The following is a 20,219-nucleotide window of genomic DNA, read 5'->3' on the forward strand; positions in this document are numbered from 1 at the left end:
AAGTAACCCAGGGAGGAAGGAATCTTTTTCTGTCACTCACTGCCATTTGGTCCCTCTAACCCCACCACTACTGAGCAATATACATTCCCCACAGCATAAGTCTATGGAGTAGCTCCTAGAAAGAACTACCTTCCAAAAACTCCATCTCCTAACCAATACACACTTCACCCCTGATGTAGAATCCAGGTTTCTATTTCACGTTGTCCCTGGCTCACCTTAAATGCCAGAGGTAATCATGTCCCTGCCCTGTGAGTACATGCCTCATGCAAATACCTGAGGAGCTTATCATATCCTGCCTTTGCTCATACCCAAAGAAATTCAGTTATCCTAATGCCACTTTATAAATCAATCCTCACACTCCGGATCATTTTTTAAAAGAACTACCTTACTAAGTGGTCTGTCAACAGCTCCCTTAAATCTGCTTGTTTCTACTATTATTTTTAGCTATGTCCCTCTTCTGGAGGAGCTTATACTTTAGAAAATATGTATAAATATAAGTATATAATATATTTAACTCAACAGAATTATAAAATATATTTAAATATTAATATGGGCTTCCCTGGTGGCTCAATGGTAAACAAGCTACCTGTAATGCAAGAGATGTGGCAGGAGCCGTGGGCTCTATCCCTGGGTCAGAACAAACCCCTGGAGGAGGGCATGGCAACCCACTCCTGTATTCTTGACTGGGAAATCCCCTGGACAGAGAAGCCTGGTGGGCTACAGTCCATGGGGTCACAAAAGAGTTGGACACAACTTTGTGACTGAACTACAACAAATATTAATATGTTTCATAATTTAATAACTTACAGTTATATGGATTACATATAATACAAATGTATGCTGAGGTAATATTTTATTTTCATCTACATCAGACATGTCCTCAAATACTACCACTTTATTAAATTAATCATGTTTCTTTCTAATCCAAGAATCTTTTCTCAACTTTCTTTTTCTGCCTCTAGTTATTCCTTGCATTTGCTAGGCAGACTTAAGTCAAACTCTGACCATATATCTAGGATTTTTTGTAGTTTAGTCCTTTCCTGATGCCTTTCTGCATCATTTTGCCATTTAAAATCAACTGGCAGACATGCAAGTTTTGAAAAGTTTACTTTTATAAAATATCCAAGTTGTGGTGAACTACTCTTAAAATATTACAAGATGTCATTTGAAAGAATGACCAGCATGAATGTCTCCATAGCATTATTGCTTCTACTCAGAAAATTTAAGGAGAAAAACAATTCACTTCTCCCTATAGACTGATAAACACTGGCTGTAAAGAAAGGAAGTTCATATGATCAATATAATCATAATTTCTACAGTGTTTAAGAAAAATATGCCAGGTATTTTTCCTCTTACATCACTGTTTCAGAAGAAAATCTACATGGTGCTTGAGTACCTTCTGTTAAAGAAATAATGCGATTGTTCCATACCATTAAAGAAAACATGATAAAAGTCCAATAGTACTGTCATTTGCTTACATTTTCACCTTGGTTTAACTAAGTTCCAGAGGATCTTTTTGATTTGTTTGTTTCTCCTGACAGGCTACAGTTTACAATGTACAACCCACTGAAATACTTTTATAATTTTATGTAATATTTTATTCTGTTCAATCAAAACCAGCGTATGAGAGATACCAAAACTCAATCTTCACATTTGAAAATCTATCCTAAGAAATAAGCTTTTTTTTAATGCGTAAAGAAGTTGCTGGAGTGAAAAAGTGGGAAGGTGTAACATGTTAAAAAAAGAAGGGTGGGCTATCACATATCAACTGAAAGTATTGTAATACAATCATCTTTGGGAAATATACCTCATGGGAAATACAATGTGCTATAATTTAAAAAGCATGCTATAGAGTTTTACATATAGAAATTAAAAGTAAACAATGACATGTCTTCTTTCTTTATTTGAGTTGTTAGGAAAGTAATGATATTCTCCTTTCTTCCAAGGCAGCTTTCAAAAATTATAATCTGTCTGACATGATTTAGGCCTTGGTCTTCATAAGTGGATGGAAAAGTCAAACTTTTCAAAGTTCTGGCTCTGCTATTCTATAATTAAAATGAAAGAAATACATGTCTGAAGAACCTTGTTCTTTTTAACTGTACTTAGTTTTTTCTTAAAATTATCTTTTTTCAAAATCTAAACTACAATCCCAGATCTGGGATAGGGTTTTGGCAATTTTGAATGAGAAAAACATCAATTTTTCCAAACCAAAATTATTCAGCAGAACACCCTCCCACAGAAATATATCTCCCTTACAGTCAATTAGATTTCACCAAATTTCTTAGCTGTTCTGAACTTTGAAAAACCAATCTTACTGATTTCTGCTTCTGGGAAGATGGTGTAGAGATCCTTTGCCCTATTCTTCTCACTAAAGCACAACTAAGAAACTTGAACATTATATATATAGGACAAGCATAAGACTCTGAAAAATGGGGAGAAAGCAGAAGATCAGCTAGGAAACTAGAGTCTCAAGGAAAAGCAGAGACAAATTCCCTAGGATTTTCTTTTGTCTCATAAATCCCAGACTTAGAACTGAAGAAAAGGCAACAACACAACAAATTGACTCAATCTCTATAGAGTATTATGCAGCAGAAAAAGCCAAATGCAAAAGGTTACATAGTATCTGATTATATTTGTGTAACATTCTTGAAATGACAAAAATATAGAAATGGAGAACAGACCAGTGATTGCCAAGGGTTGAGGAGGAGATAAGGGTAGGAGGAAAGCAGGCACAGATATAAAAAGGGTAACAGGAAAAACCCTTGTGGTGTTAGAACTGTTCTGTGCCTTGACTGCATCATCATCCTGCTATATATCATCATATATCCTGCTATAATAGGGAAGAACAAATCTGACTCCATATTAGATCTGTTTCTTTACCCTTTATATTTTACTGCTTTTGCTACAAGTTAGGAATGTTGCCTGTAGGCTGAAATACATTATAGCCCATTCTCAAGGGCTATATATTTAAAAGTATAATACTTTTCCATTCATATGAGATAAAAAGTTGCAGAACAGAGAATAACATTTTTCTTATTGGAGGTTTACAGGAACACCATGACCTAACCTACATGGACAGCTGCAAGAAGAAAGGATTCCAACAGCAGTTAAGTTTGCCACAACCAGCCCTCTCCCCACTTTCAGTATAAAAGAAGTCTGAATTCTAACTTGGGAAAGATGGGGCACTAGTACACCATCTTCTCAGTCTCCTGTCCTTTGGAATAAAGTTGCTATTTCTTGCCCCAACAACTTCTCTCTTTCTTTATTGGCATGTCATGAGGCAAACAGTAGGAGCCTGGACTTGGTAACACTGGTTACGATATTGTACCAGAGTGTACAAGATGTTACCACTGGAAGAAACTGGGTAAAGGATCTCTGAACTATTTCTTATAATTAATTGCATGGGAATCTACAGTTACCTCTAAAATATAAAGATTAACTTTTTTTAAAGTGCCTTCTAAAATGTCTTAACCTACACATTGAGATGACTGAATTAAAATTCATTCATTGAAAAAGTGATGAATGTGTTTGATTTCAAATACATGTTTTGGACTTTTTTTTTTTTTTTAAAGCATCAACCTCAAACTTTAAAAATAGTCTTCATAGCAAATATTCCCATAAACTTTTGTAGAACAGGGAGGGAAAATTTCTCATTATAAGAATTAGCCAGCAGTCACTAAATCTACTATTTGATGAGAGATCTTCAACGGCAGGTCAATAAATGGCTTTTAATTTAGAAATATGAAGTAATTTGACAACAAATATGGAGATCCTTTTTCCTACAAAGAATCAATAGTCTTCTCTCATCTCCCCTCTCCCACATACCTGTTGATATTGATATACAGTATTTTCCATTTTCATTCAATTTATATGTTTTTCTATAATGATTTATCATTTTAAAAAAAGAATGTAACTTTTTCCATAAGTGACATAGTGGCATATGGAGCCTCCTTTTAGTCTAAGTTACATTTTGTATTTCAGCATTTAGCCTGAGAATGCTGAATTATGCAACTGAGGTGCACAGTACACATCCCTCAGTTCTAAGCAGGGGTTTTTAAATGTTTGGCACCATCAAGAGGAAAGAGCTTGTACTGCCACTGTAACAAGAACTTAGGGTTTGCTCTCAAGTATAGAGGAACTCGCTTTTAACAGCAACTGCCATAGACTACTGTATCACAGAATTATACTAAGACTTTTGGCTCTATGTTGCCCCAATGTGGAGTCACTAGATTATTGCTAAACGCTACTTTTTCCCCTCCCCTTTCCTCTTCTACCCATCTAGTCCTCCAACTGAAGAAAAAAAAAAAAGATGGATAACTGTTTTTATTCTCAGATACCTGGGGATAGTTGGCAACTCTAGTTTGCAAAGAATAAATTCCTTCAATATTTACTGAACATCTACATTTAGGCCAGCAATTTGTTATTTAAAAGATAAAGTCTTCATTCTCTCATGATCCAAGGTGATCTGACCACAGATAACAGTCTATATTATATATTTTATATTATTTACTAATTATAGATTTACTCTTATTGTGTGAGAAATGGAAGAAGTTGGCTTAGAGAACTGATAGCTTATTTAGACAGTATACAGTATTACCAATCTAATCCTGTACTGACCAATATCCAACATATCATAATTATTTCGTTTTTTAAGTTTTTCTCAATGTAAGAAAGTTTAAAAATACATAGTTCACATTCACAGCTCACATTGTGTTTCTGCAGCAGACTATAAACCATCCAAAAGGCCTGAAAGTGAAAGAAGGCAGAGAGCTGACCAGCTGTTTTAAACATCAGAGCTAAGAAAAGCATGGCTCCACAGAAACAAATCATTCTAAAGCTTATGTTAAACCTGAAGATTAAATCAATTAATGAACTAATGGACATTTTGACTCAGAATACAGGAAGAGAGTCATAATTTCTAAATATCCCTTTAAAAAGACTGAGCCACTCACTTTATTTGGTTAGTAAACCAACCTCTCACCCCATTTGCAGTTTAAGTGGCTCGCTTCCCACTAGTGCAACCTTTTTTTCTTTTCCTCAAATTTAAACTCTAGTCAGGATGTAGCAAGAGGAAGGGCCACATCAGGAAGCAGATGCCTTTCAAGTCAGATGGGAGTACAAAATAGCTTTCAATACTTAAGTTTGCCTTCACATTTCAAACACATTCTTCTTAGGAAAAAAGAAAGATGGCTAGGCAGCCATAAGCATTCTTATAACATTGTCCATTCTGTTTCCAACTAAGAAATGCTGTCCAATTTACAATACAAAACAGTCTGAATGACCAAACTGTCTTTGGGGTCAGGAGTCACTAGGAAGTGGAGGCAGCAAGAAGCAGATATAGAAGCAAAGCACGTCTACAGGTAGAGTAACTTTCATCTGACAATGCTCACTCTTCTTGGTTTCCCAAATACGTTTTTCTAATTATAGAACTGAAGTATCAAGGTTGTTTACTCTCTGGCCTCTAAAATGCTATCTGTATACTACCACCACAGGGAGATAAGAGCGCGCACACACACACACACACACATTTTTTTGAGTAATTCTTATTCATAATTTATGCTTTATTTATGAATAGAATATTACTACCCTTTCGTTGTTTTTGAATTAAAGTGATTCCTTATGCTTTTCTAAGATATTCATAATTACTTTACTGTTACGTTGGTTTCTGCTCTACAACAATGTGATATGTCCCTTCTTCTTGAACCTCCCTCCCACCCCCTACCCCATCCCATCCCTCTAGGTTGTCACAGAGCACCAGATTAAGCTTCCTATGTTAAATAGCAACTCCCCACTAGCTATCAATTTTACATATGGTAATTTGGAGAAGACTCTTGAGAGTCCCCTGGACTGCAAGGAGATCCAATCAATCCATCCTAAAGGAGATCAGTCCTGGGTGTTCATTGGAAGGACTGATGTTGAAGCTGAAACTCCAATACTTTGGCCACCTCATGCGAAGAGTTGACTCATTGGAAAAGACCTTGATGCTGGGAAGGATTGGGGGCAGGAGGAGAAGCAGACGACAGAGGATGAGATGGTTGGATGGCATCACTGACTCGATGGACATGGGTTTGGGTAAACTCCGGGAGTTGGTGATGGACAGGGAGGCCTGGCGTGCTGCGATTCATGGGGTCGCAAAGAGTCGGACATGACTGAGCAACTGAACTGAACTGAATGTATAAGAGAATATACACTTTTATAAATTCCATTTTATATTTTAACTCCTAAAGTATCCTCAATTACACTTTTATTTAACTTCAAAAACATTACACCTACTGTCTATTCAAAAGTACGCAAGCCTTGGTTTTGAACAGCACCAGATCTTACAAAGAGTGACACAAATTTTTCAACATAAAGAAAAATACCTTTCTTTTATTTTTATTTTTAATTGAAAAGGTGGAAGAGAATTTTTCCATTTCTAGAATTAAAAAGAATGCATTTATGCTGAGATATTTGCATGCTTTTGTAGATAGCTTCACTGTTACCTAGAACTATGTGCATAAACCTAAGTTTGAGATCTGGGAGCTAAGGGTGCAGACTTCAGCCACAGAGTAACAAAAGCCAGAATGAATGCCATTCATTTACTCTTTCTAAAAACATGTGTACATTGCTTCCTATATTCTGCATACTTGGCTATGAGGTAGAGAGATGTACAGCAGTGAGTAAGACAGGCATGGTACCAGCCCTTTGCAACTTAAAATTCTTTTGTTGTAAAGTGCTTTCAGAGAGGGTATTAGAACAAAACATCTTCTAAATTGCAGACAACTGCTGTTCCAGACATTTCACCTATTCAAGTAATAAATACCATGGAAGTCAACCTCATCTCCAGGGTGGTAGAGTATGTAAACAGTTAGAAAATCTTATTCCATGGTGCCTCATGAGAACTGGCATCATATTACAACTTGTTCCACGCATGGAGAAATGAATGCCAAGTGTGGTTCTACATAGTTCTAAATGGCGACAATGCTGTTTATCAAGGCACTGCAGATGACTATCATCAACCAGAAAGAAAACATTGGATTGCTACAAAGCAAGCTGTGGGAATCCACCAGTTCTCCACAATAGCACACAGATGCTTTTGGTGATGGAGCCAAATAGAGTCTTAATAGCAGTAGGATTTGCTTTAAGCTTTTAATTTTCCCCTTTTCTTCTTAAAATGACTTTGACTGTCTTGGACCATAAGATGAACTAGAGGGCCATCACTACCTCTATATTACTGGAAGGGAGGCAGGATTCAAATGAGATGAACAAAAGACTATCTTGTCTACTTTATAATGATTTCTCTAGTCTTTGAAACATCTAGTTTGTCAAAAGATCAGCATTCGAGCCCATTAGAGGTACCTTATCCATTACCTCTACTTGGAAAACAGCTCAGCACTGGGAAGTTTAAATGACCTCTCACCAGCCCAAAATGATGTCACAAGGTCTATGAGCTGACACACACTTCATGCACAAAGGACCCTCTCAAGATCTCACTTGCACCAGTAACTCATGCTGCTAAGCCACTTCAGTCGTGTCCAACTCTGTGCGACCTCACAGACGGCAGCCCACCAGGCTCCCCCGTCCCTGAGATTCTCCAGGCAAGAACACTGGAGTGGGTTGCCATTTCCTTCTCCAATGCATGAAAGTGCAAAGTGAAAGTGAAGTCGCTCAGTCGTGTCCGACTCTTAGCGAACCCATGGACTGCAGCCTACCAGGCTCCTCTGTCCATAGGATTTTCCAGGCAAGAGTACTGGAGTGGGGTGCCGTGTCCTTCTCCGCCAGTAACTCATAATTGGCAATATTTTTAAACAAGGCTTGATATCTGGTTTCTAAAAGTTATAAATTAAAAAAAGATTAGCACAATGACAAAAGAAAACCTGGCAGCTTAGAGCAGGAAAGAAGGAAGAAAAATTATTAAAAATGAAACAACTCAAATAGTGCAGCAGTTGGAAGCTATTTAATGTTGACTCACTGTGAACAGTTATACTCCATTAGTAGGTCTTTGGAGGTTCATGATTAGGGTTCAGTCTTCAATACTTTAAATAATTATCTTAAGTTTTCAAATAAAGATTGCACATGTAAAAAAAAATCCAAATGAAACACTAAGATAGTCAAAACTTTAGTTAAAAAATACTACAGAAATTATATTAGTGTATCTACTTTATCCTGCTTGGTTTCCTCATTAATGAATTCAATAAATCTTTGGCATCTATTAATTTTATATTTGTTTAAGAGTGGCGTTTATTTTTTGAAAATTATGCTTTGACAACATGGAGATCCCAGTTAATTGTCCCAGTGGATTCTGAAGAGCCAATTGAACTGTACTACTCATGAACAATATCTCATGGGCTGGAAGCCCAGGCATAGCTTTTCTTGGCTCCTGGAGTAAATCCCAAATGGCAGCAGAACTTTACCCTCACTGACTCACTGTCCTCTATCATTTGTGTTTACCTATTCTATGTTTCTGATTCTTGTCTACATCTGAGCGGGGTTTTGGTTTGCAAATAACTGATGATTATCTGCATTAATGGTTCGATAACTGGGAATCTGGTTTTATGATTTGACCACTTGGTGATCTGTCAGGGAGAACTGGAAGCCAGCCTTTCTCCAGCGAGCATGGTTTAGCATGTTTGTCGTTCTTTTTCATCTGTTATTTTTCTATCTATAAACTCAAATCAGGACAATATTTTTTGCCCAGTTTCTGTAACAGAAAAAAATATCACCATGTGAGAGTGAAATATTTTCTTACTTTCTGAAAATAATAATAAATTAAAACAAAGGACCTCTATTATGATTGGTTTATAGAGACTAATAAGCATTTAAATAAATCTTATATTCCCAAAATTTCCCCCAAAATGAAATTCTAAAAATTTAAATGTATTCCTTTTAAGAAAAAGACCTTCTTCATCAAAAGTCTTGACTTTAGAAACAGTTTTCTTTTCCTTAGAAAACAAGTTTATATGACTAAAGTGAATCTTTATACAAATTATCATACACTGATTTGATAATTTAGTTTAAAAAACAGCTATATGTCTTTGCATTATCTTATCGGTGCATAGTATAATACAAGTATAATTTCATCTTTAAGATAAGTTTAGATTAGTTTTATCACAGATTAGTTGATCTGAACTTCTTTAATGTCTTGTACTAGTTTACTGAAAAGATAAGATTATTTCTATATACAGTATAAGATTAAAAAGAACACAAAATTCATGTTCAACCACACTGAATTATAATTGTGACAAGTCTTTTTCTATCAATAGTAATTATATTCTTAAACATAATTTACAATATCTTAAGTCATTTACCTTAGTATCTGGTTGTTCCAGAAAGTGAAAGAAGACTGTGAAGAACAAAAGTTGACAGAAATTTAAAAATTGTAGATTTGGATGTTAGGGAGTTCAAGATAGTGTAAAGAGGATGCTGAGCTCAACTGCCCCCACCACAAACACATTAAAAGTACAACCATGTGTGGAGCAACTTCCAATGAGCACAAATTGGAGGCTCTTCTACAACCAAGGCTGTAAAGAAGGGCCCACACACAGTCAAGTAGGAAGGGAGGGAAAACTATGAGGTTGGTACCCGCATCTCCATGAGGGGATGCAGAAGATGAAGGGTTATCACTGGCTCAGGGATCCTCCCTGGAGAGTGATGGGTTCAAGTCAAATACTGGGCATCCCAGTCCTAGGTAAAACACCAGAAAATGTAACCCTTCAGCTGCTTTGAAAACCAGTGGGACTTACTGGAAGGCCGTAAGAAACTGAGACTCCACTTGTGAAGAGCACACACGTTTCCTTACTCCCAGAGCAAGGGGCAGAAAGCAGACTGAAACTGCCCAGGGCTCTAGATGGTTTCTCACAACCATCCTACCCTGCAGCCCTGCCTGCACTGGGTGCCTACTGCAGTCCCTCTTGCCCTATTGCTGCACCATACTAGGGCAACGCTGCTGTTTTTGGAAGACAGGGGGATGTGCATACAGAGGAAGTAGAGCCAGCTCAACCATGTTCTGTGTCTGAAAAGGGTAAAGACAGATTTGGCTGCAAGTGGTCCTGAAGGCAACAAACTGGAAACTGCCTGGCATTCTGACCAGCTTGCTGGGACTGTCTCAGCATGCAACACAGTCTGAATCCAGTGCCGAAACCAGGCCTTCCAGCCCTGGCTTGCTCTTCTCTAGGGTGGAAGTGCGACTGTGAAGAGAAAGCACACAGTTAGAGGGGATGGAACCAGTCTGAATCCAACCCAAAAGGCTTTTGCTCCAGCACCCTGAGAGCTGGGCCTGCCTCCAGTAGAGGGATGTCAGTCATTAAGCACAGGAGAAGCCCAGGTTTACAAGGGGCCCTGGCTCCACCTTTCCATCTCCATCCGTACCTCCTACAAAGGTGACAGCTGACAACACACCCCAGGGGAAAGCGCCATCCATGCTCACTTCAGATCCAACTCTCCCACTAAAGCCACTGAGTTCACACAGACTGTACAGGGACACTCCCACACAAGGACACACCTTCACAACTGCAACAGGTAGCTATTCACCTACTTCCATAGAAACAGAGGAATTTAAGCAAAATGAGAAGACAGAGGAGTTTGTTTCAAATAGCAGAACAAAAAACAGTGCTGAGAACACCCTTAAAGATTAGATAAATAATTTACCAGATAAAAAATTAAAAGCATTAATTATAAAAGTGATTATAACTGTATTTAAGAAAAGAATAGATGGATACAGTGAGAATTTCAACAAAGAACTAGAAAAAAAAAAAGAACAAGTCAGAGCTGAAGAATACAATATCAGAAATGAAAAATACACTAGAAGGAATTAAAAGAAGATGAGGTGATACACCTAGTGATAAGTGATCTAGAAGATACAAAGAAAACACCTAATCATAATAACAAAAAGGAAAACAAATTTTAAAAAATGAGGGTGGTTTAAGGAACCTCTGAAACAGTATCAAGCATCATAATATTCACATTATAGGGTTCCCTCAAGAAGAAGAGAGAGAGGGATGGGGTGGAAAATGTATCTGATGAAGGAAACAGATATCCAGGTACAGGAAGCATCAGTTCAGTTCAGTTCAGTCACTCAGTCGTGTCCATAGGTAGTCCCGAACAGGATGAACTGAAAAAGACTCACATCAAGACATATCATAATTAAAATGGCAAATGTTAATCATAAAGAGAGAATTTTAAAGGTAACAAGAGAAAAACAGAGCCATATACAAGGGAATCCTCACAAAGTTATCAGTTCTTTTTGCTTCAGAAACTTTGCAGGCCAGAAGGGAGTAGCACGATATATTTAAAATGCTGAAAGGGAAAAACTTGCAACCTAGGATCCTCTACCCAACAAGGTTATCCTTCAGAAGTGAAGAAGAGATGAAGTACTCCTCAGACAAGGAAATATTGAGTTCATCAATTCTAAAGTGACCCTGTAAGAAGTGTTAAAGGGTCTTCTCTAAGAGGAAAACAAAAGGCTACAATAAGAAGTGAGAATTTATAGGAAAGGAAAAATCACGCAGGTGGGGCAAGTTCATAGTAAAGGCTGTGGATCAACCATAATAATCGAGCATGAAGACTAAAAGACAAAAATTGTAAAATCAATTATAACTACAATAAACAACTGAGGGATAGACATGAAGGTGTAAAACATGATATCAAAAACTCAAAATGTGGGGGAAGGAGTAAAAAATGTAGATCTTTTAGAATTTAAATGACTATCACTTTAGAACAAGTAGATATATTGACAGACGATGAAAAAAGAAGATGTGGTATACATAGACAATGGAATATTACTCAGCTATAGAAAGTATGAAGTTTTTCCATTTGCAGCAACACAGATGGACCTGTGGGATATTATGCTTAATGAATAAGTCAGCTAGAGAAAGACAAATATTGTACATTAGTACTTACATGTAGAATCTAAAAAATAAAACAAATGAATAAATGTAACAGAAACAGACTCACAGACATAGAGAACAACCTAGTAGTTACCTGTGGGGAGAGGGTAGTGGGGAGGGACTTATAGGAGTAAGGAATTAAGAGGCACAAATTACTATATATAAAATAAAAAACTACAATGATATATGGTATAGCACAGGGAATATAGTCAATATCTTATAATAACTTTAAGTGGAATATAATCTATAAAAATATTGAATCACCATGTTGTACATCTGAAAGTAATACAATATTGTAAATCAACAGTACTTTAATAAAATGAATAAAATTACATGAAAAATTGCAGAAAAGGAGCATATTTGACTGGGTTTATAACATTTACAAAGTTAGTTCTGTAAAGATGTAATAAAATGTTAAAATTTTAGCAAAATTTGAATAGTTTGATGAGTTTATTTATGAAGTAACTTTTTTATGAGAAGTATTCTATTAATGTAAAACTAAAATGGAGTTAGCTCCTAATGAAAGGACCTACTTACTAATCTTGGAGAAATCAGCCTATGCTTACAAAGGCTAGTAAAAGTTTATTTTTGTAATCTGTCCAGAGAGAAGAGTTTCAGCATCTCAAAAGAATAATCTTTTGTGTCTTATCCTAACTGGGATATATACTTGCATATTTAAAACGATCAAAATAGGTCATTTCTGGTTACTTTAAGGTTTATTATTTATAATAAATAACTTATCCTCACTTTATTAGGTAATCAAACTGCAATATTCATTTTCTCAGGCATCCATAATCCTATATTATTAATCTCTAAATAATATTTGATTTTGCCTTCCCAAGATCAGACCCTAAATTCAGGAAAACAGATTCTTCAAAGATACCCTTCACACTCGAACTATCTCTAAGTTTTCCCAGAGGACCCTTGGGCAATGACAAAGATTTTTTTTTCTTAACCTTACAAAAAGAATGCTAGAAATATTTAGGTTTATTCACTACACCCCGTGTACAAATAGCTCAACATTATCAAAAAAATGCACAGGAAGATTTGTCAGATCAAATGAGAAGCTCAGCCTTCCCTCATCCAATTTTTTATAGGTAAAATATTATAAAGCTTGGTGATTGCATACCTTATGGAAAGGCCCTGGATATATGTCAATATTCTCACCCTCTGTAATATGTTCTTACCCTTACGTGAAACACTAATTAAATGAGACCAACATCCTATTGCATAATAGAAGATTCAAACTTTCCTTCTTGTTGATCAAGTTTGTTAAATTAACTGTAGATTAACCACAGCCACTTGCCCTTACCCTCACCCAATAGTCTGTGGTTTCCTCTCATGCTTACCTAAAGACTGCTTCAATTATAGATGAGGATGTCTCTTTAACAAAGAAAGACAGTCTCAGAGCCTCATGGATAGAACTTTACTAGATACTCATTACTCATAATATTACAAAGACTGGACTTACAGGCAGAGGCTGACAGAAGAGCTGGCATTATACAGACAAGTATCATATAGTACTAGCAACTAAATCAGACTTTCAGGACTTCATTTAGTCCAGAAATAGATGACTATATGAAATCAAATTAATGACTCAAGACTAGAGGAATAAGAATTAATTATATAGAACTCATGGAACTGAAACTGGAAATCTGATTTCTAAATGCAGATATGTGTTTTGGAAAATTATTGGCATTAATGTTAATGTTCTATTTTCTGATGGGGAAAACCCTTTTACCATTCATTGTGATCTATCTCTATCTCTAACCCTCAATTCAGTTTGATTTTGCAAACTAAATGAAACATTCTTTAATGGCAGTTTGTTCTCCTTGGCCTCTCAGAATTCAGGAAGTGATATTTTTTTCTGAGTCACTTTACTTTTTAATGGCAATAACATTATTTGCATACACTCAATAAGAATCTGTTTTCTGTTTCACTGGGATGTAATCAGACAAATAGACAATGCAATAGCGCCAAATGTAGAGTGTCTTACTTAAAAATAAGCCTCATTCCTTATTAAAAAGCTCTTTATAAAGGAAAAAGGGTTATAACCTCATATCTGAAGTTAATACCCAAAACCTCTCCTAAGAAGTTGATCTAGGACCTGTTTGTGGCTTACAGGACACCAACCTTATAGGCAGTAAGAAAGGTCACTGGATCGCCAGGAACCTCAGCAGATATGGGAAAACTAGAGGAAAGAGAACTTTACCAACACTTATACATGCTAAAGATGAAACCTGCTGGCAATGAACTTCAAGTTTGGTTTCTTTTCCTTAAAACAGAAGAGTAAATAAAAGTATTTAAGGAAGACCCCTGGAGAGATGAAGCCACTGAAATGTTCGCTTAGATACCTTAATAAATTATCAGATAGATTCTCTGGTTTTATCAATGAGAGTTGTTCAGTACAGTATAGTGCTAGGTTTGCTATTCACATACAAGAAGGCCTTTATATGCTAATTACAACCTTTTCTAATTTATGTCAATGAATCAAGCCCAAATATAATGCCTTTTTGTGATCATGAGAAATATTTGGAGATTATGTGTGGGTAACAAAGAAACTGCTATCCCCACCCACAGGACACCAAGTTCTCTGAGGCATACACATTTGTCTTCATTCACTAGTATATGGATCAGGCCATTTGGAAACTCTGTAAGGATAGACATCAACTTACCAAGAGCTGCAACTGATGCAGATAATTACTTCTCTAAAATTTCAAGAAAATTCTGTCCTATATAGAGGTAAATAGTTTCTGTTCATTATAATCCAAAAGTTACAATTTTACCATCCGGTCGGGCATTAACTAGCTTTGTATGGGATTCAGAAATCTTATTCCAGCATACTTTTTTTTCGTAACTAAAATACTCTGATACTCCTATACTTCAGAATATCAGCTCTACCATCCTACTGCTTCCCACATTAAGGAAATCATTAATCAATCAAAATAATCTGACAGGTATTCACCCTAAAAAACTTATGCTTAAAAGAAAAGAGAATGGAAAAATGTGCCAGCTTGTTCTCATTCATTAGTGGGACTCTCCTGTTCCCTCTTACTATTTTCAATATTTTTTATAGTAATCATAAATCCGTAGAAAAAGACAACTCAGTAACTTTGGGGGACATGTGAAGTTTGCAGTCATTATATGTATTAAGACATGGCTGAAGTATGATGTGTGGTATGTGTGTATGTGTGGGTATACAGTGCAGAAAAAAGGTTGAGCACCGTTGGGGCAACCTTTCAACTTCTCAGACAACTTGCTATACAGAAAAACTTACTGCCTAATTCCCAGTGAGTTGTCATTTCACTGACTATTACCATCATAGCATAGACATTCAAATTTGATGATGTAAATAATACATATCAGTTTTTCTTCATCGTCTTAAAAGTCCATAAGACTTTTTAAAGAAATTCAGTAAAATTCACAACTACCTTTGTTAGATTTATCAAGAATTTATACTTGTGAGGCCTCTGCAGAGCAATGTAATATAACATTAGGCACATGTAGGCCTTCAAAACAGCCCTATGTAACTAATAATAGTGATTTGGGAAGAGGAAGGTTAGCAGGAGGAAATCTAGGAAGGGATACCAGGAGCTGGTGTACAGGGAAATTCCACACACCCACATGTATCCTTGGAGCTTGTCTCCAAGAAGCTGCTCAATGAAACAGTGAGGTCAAGTCAGATGAAGAGATTACCAATCGCTCCATCTCCTGCTCCCTGAGTCTCTCCTCCCTCTGCCGCCGGTGATAATCCATCAGGTCATCTCGTCCGGAAATGGAGCTAATGCTGCTTTTCCGTTCCCGAAGGACAGGCTGGGGGGTTCCTGAGGCCTGTCTGAGGCTGTCCAAGTCTGCATCATCAAACTCGACAGATCCACACGAGAAGTTCCTTCTGGCTGCAAACGCTCGGTCCAGCTCCCCAGGAGGAAACGAATGACCTGGGCTGGTACCCGAGTAGGAAGCCCTGTCAAGGTCATCAGAGGTGCAGGAGGAGGTGGAGGCCAGAAGCATCTTGCGAGCCACTCGAGGACTGGCAGGCACGCTGAGAGTGGAACTCACATACGGACTGCCCTCGGGGGCAGAGGTTTTATAGGCCAAAGCTCCTGAGCTCAAAGAAGAAAAATTCAGGTAATTGTCATTGTCTATGATGCTATGAGGTAGATCCTTTTCCCCTAGTTTCGTTCGTTTGGAATTGCCCAGAGAGCTTCTTGGAGGCAGACTGAGAGGTGCCAACTGGTTCTCGGTGGCTCTATGCAGCCTGGGGAGAGAGCGGCTGTAGGCGCCCATGTGACTCAGGCTGCCGCTCGAGTACTTCCTGGTTCTTAAACTGATGTTTTCAGATGCTGGGTCCCGGTGTCTGCTCAACCTGGGCTGAAGTATCAGGTTGTCCTGGATGCTTATTTTCCTGGCTTGCTTTGGGCTTGAAGGCATGCTGGCCGCCCCTGACCTGTTGATGGGCGAGGAGCCAGTGTCACTCAGGGAACTTCCATTCCACATGGTCAGGAGCGAGCCAGATGCTTTTCGGCCTTCCAGCCCTCCGAGAAAGTAGACATTGTCATGGGATTTATTCCTTGAGCTATATTTGGAATAGGGAGGCTTCTCTGAAAGCCTCAAGGACCTTTCGGCGTCCCGGCCAAGAAAATGATCAAAGTCTGCTCTCCCAAGTGCATATCCACTAAGGGAAGGTGAAGTGCTGCGTAAAGGGGTGGGCGGTTTCATGGAAATACCTTTGTCACTTCCATCGCAAGAGAACTGCTTAGTTCCCTGGATTTTGGCGAAAGAAGGGCTACTTCTGACACTGGTTCCCAAAGGAGAAGGGCTTCTTTTAGCAGGCACAGGTTGTGAGAGGGTTAAATAGGAGCCAGAACAGTCTCCATTGGCTTTAAATCTCAGACTGGAAGAATATTTCTTTGGGCTCAGGCTCTCCATCATGTTTTGGGAATCGTTTTCGAGGGAATTCCCCACAAAGCCTGCCTCTAAGCTACCATTCTGTAAATCCAGCTGCTTTTGCATGTGGCTCTGCTCTGCCATAATCTTGTTGGAATCTGCAAAGAAAAAAAAAAAAGAGAGAGAGAGACAGATAGCTTTACTTAACAAAGATTTAAAAAGACCAACCACTTGTTAGCCTACATGGGTACACATATAGGCTGGCAATCCGATACATTGCTGTTTTCGTAATAAACCTAGTAAAGCTGTCCTGCAAAATGAAGATGACTAAAGACCACTGATCTGGGATGTTTTCTGTACAAAAGAAAAATAATTCAAGAGAACATCAGTGATATTTGAGAGGAACAAATCCCTAACACCAAGTGCAAGATGAGGGGATGGTACCTAAAAAAGACAATGACCCTTTAGTGTTCTACTCTCTGGAGGACCACCTGCTTCCTGAGTACCTAGCAAACACCTGAAGGGATGAGGCAATGGGCTTTCCCTTAGATGTCTCTGTAAGAAACATTAACCACTCAGAAGTTCTAAGGAAACTAAATTCACATTCTAGCAGAGAAAGAAAATTTTATGATCAATAACATGAGGGTTAGAAGATGATTCTTTAAAAGAGGACTATGAGGGTTACCTTCTCAACAAAAAGACTTAAAAAACTTCCTGCATCCATTATAAAAAGGTAGGTATTAACAATAGTAGAGGGAAGAGTGGTCCCCACATTTCTAACATATCAGTGTCAGGTAGAATATCTAGAAACCTGAAACTGATACATCCTTCAAGTTCCCAGGCATCCCAGAGGCACCATGATCATCCTTGATCTAACTCTCTCCTCTCATGGAAACACCTTTCTCCTTCTTTTACAGCCATCTGAACCCACACATCCTTTGAGGTTCAGATTAATATTCTATTTTCCACAGTGAATAAAATAATTTTTTAATGGATGCACCTGTAAGAATATGTTTTGGACCCTAGTTTGAACAATATTAACTTAAGAAACTAAAGTTATAGTCTATGAAAATGTCTTTTCATTATAAACTAACCCTGCCAATGCAAAAGGTTATATTTTAAACTGATCAAAATACTTTCTTTAAGTTATCATCAACGTGAAAATGCATTTTAAACATTCCCATTGAACTCAGGCACTGCTAAGACTGTCCTCCAACTTCTTAGGCACCTCAGACACCAGTTACTACATCTCTGTAATATGTGATATGTAAACAGAATCACGTTTGGTTAGTAATAAATATCGTAATGTGCTTGTTTCTGTGACCAACATACAAGTTTAAGGAGGAGGGTTATGTACAGTATTTCTATCATATCTCCAGCCCCTCCTGACTCCCACTGTCCCACAGATGAGACACTCAGTGAACACAAGTTTTCAATTATCCATCACAGCCTTCCCCACTCTCTCCCAGCCTCAGACGGAGGATCTTCATCTTGCTTGCTCAGCCTCACAGATTTCCTGGGCAAATGCAGGCAGCCTAATAAGGAACTGCCTTTCACCCACAGAGTCGGGCCAAGAAACAGTCTGGCTGCTTAAATCCTAGTGATGGGCTGAGTCCTCACACCCTCAAAGCTGCAGCTTCCCCCCGACAAGCTCTGCCTTTGGGGTCCTTATCCTCCAACCCAAAGCCCTGCCCTTATATAAAAAGACATGATTATCTTTTGAACTGGACCTCAAAAATTTTTTTTCAAGATTCTCCTTTAGAATTGCTTCCCAGCTGGGTCCGGCCCTGCCCTCTGGCTCTTGACAGGTCACAAATGTCCCTCTCAACAACTGTCTACCACCACCAATTCTGACGTTGAAAGCAACACTAGTCTGGTTCAGCCTATATCTATCTCACCATGTCCCCCTTGGAGGACTGAAATCAAGATGACCTCTATCCAGTCTTGGTTCCTTCTATTTCTGACTAACTGTATCATATGTTGGTTTGCCATGTTGAAATTCCAGCAAACCATGGCCAATTCCCTCACATAAAATTTTTTTGAATTGAGGAAACAAGGAAGTAGGTGGAACCTGAGAACATTACCATGCTATTTATTAAAAGGAAAAAATACCCTAATTTCCCAACAATAGGGAGAAAATTAAAAACCATAGTATGTCATGAGTGTATATTAAACCACTTAAAATCTTATTTTGAGGTATGTTTATAACATAAAAAGTACATTAATATAATGTTCAGTAAATTTTTAAAAACCATACATACAATGAGTGCAGTCTTATATACACACCCACCTATACACATGCATTACACACAGATGTTTAAGCCAGAATCTAAGGAGTCATCATTGGTCTCCTCTATCATTATATCCTCTACCATCTGTCACTTCTTCATTCCCTCCTTTCTCATTTTATCCATCAACAAATCCTATCAACACTGTCCTTAAAACATTGTCTGAATCTGATCATTTCTTGCTATTTCCATTGCTACCCCCTTATTACAGGCCAGTATCTTCTCTTTCCTCTTCCATATGTTAATTCTACAACAATAACAATGGAATGAAATAAATCACACTAGTGATTTTTAATTTATCTTTCTTAAACTAGTTTGTATTTTCCAGATTTTATACAATGTGTATGGGTTGCCTTGACAATGAATGAAAAATTAGTGTAAAATACTAACATATAATCTGAAGCAATACTCCACTTTTAAGTTGAGTAGATGTTCATTTTTCCTAAGCTCTTGTTCAATTTTTGAGCTAATTCTTACAAAAAAAAAAAAAAAGGTTAAAGAACTTCTTGATCAGACTAACTTAATGTGTCAGTTGAAGCCTTTGATGTTTTCTTCCAAATCTTCTAAAAGATTCAGGGGAAAATCCTAATTATACAAATCTGGTGGCTCAGACAGTAAAGAATCTATCTGCAATGCAGTAGACCTGGGTTTGATTCCCGGGTCAGGAAGATCCCCTGTAGAAGGGATTGGCTACCTATTCCACTATTCTTGCCTGGAGACTTCTATGGTCAGAGGAGCCTGGCAGGCTATAGTCCATGGGGCCACAAAGAGTCAGACACAACTGAGCAACTAACATTTTAACTTTACTGTGACCATTTCATACTTTATACATCTGAAAGTGTAAAATCAAACATAACTAATATATATCCCTAATCACTTCTCTAATATGAATAAATGAACAGAGTGTTACTAAAAAGGTCTCCAGATGTTTATTGAATATAGCTTAGATAATAATATTAGTATGCTCATTTTTTTAATGTAGTTATTAGATTATTTCATTACTTGAGTTGATTCTGCTCATGGTATAGAAAAAATTAAAATCCTAACAGGTAGCTTTAGGTACTTCATTCATTAATCATGTATTAAGTGCCTACCACATCTCAGACACTGGCTTAACAGGCACTGGTGTTGCTCACTATTATTCCTGTTCTTTCCTTTCAGAAACACAACAGTGTTGGTC

At 37.5% G+C, this 20,219-nt stretch overlaps 1 protein-coding gene across 9 annotated transcripts in view; it reads right to left on the reverse strand.

The window, feature by feature from the left end:
- The window catches only part of PHLDB2 (pleckstrin homology like domain family B member 2), a 162,098-nt gene that overhangs the window by 79,883 nt on the left and 61,996 nt on the right, over positions 1 to 20,219 (reverse strand). For all 9 annotated transcript variants that reach the window (XM_081542523.1, XM_081542512.1, XM_081542532.1 and 6 more), the window contains one exon: positions 15,561 to 16,909. In XM_081542523.1, coding sequence (XP_081398649.1) covers positions 15,561 to 16,909 — 1,349 coding nt within the window. The remainder of the gene's footprint in view (positions 1 to 15,560; positions 16,910 to 20,219) is intronic.

The sequence above is a fragment of the Giraffa tippelskirchi genome, chromosome 2, assembly GCF_054371585.1.
Source record: "Giraffa tippelskirchi isolate mGirTip1 chromosome 2, T2T-mGirTip1v1.2.pri, whole genome shotgun sequence".
Lineage (NCBI taxonomy): Eukaryota > Metazoa > Chordata > Mammalia > Artiodactyla > Giraffidae > Giraffa > Giraffa tippelskirchi.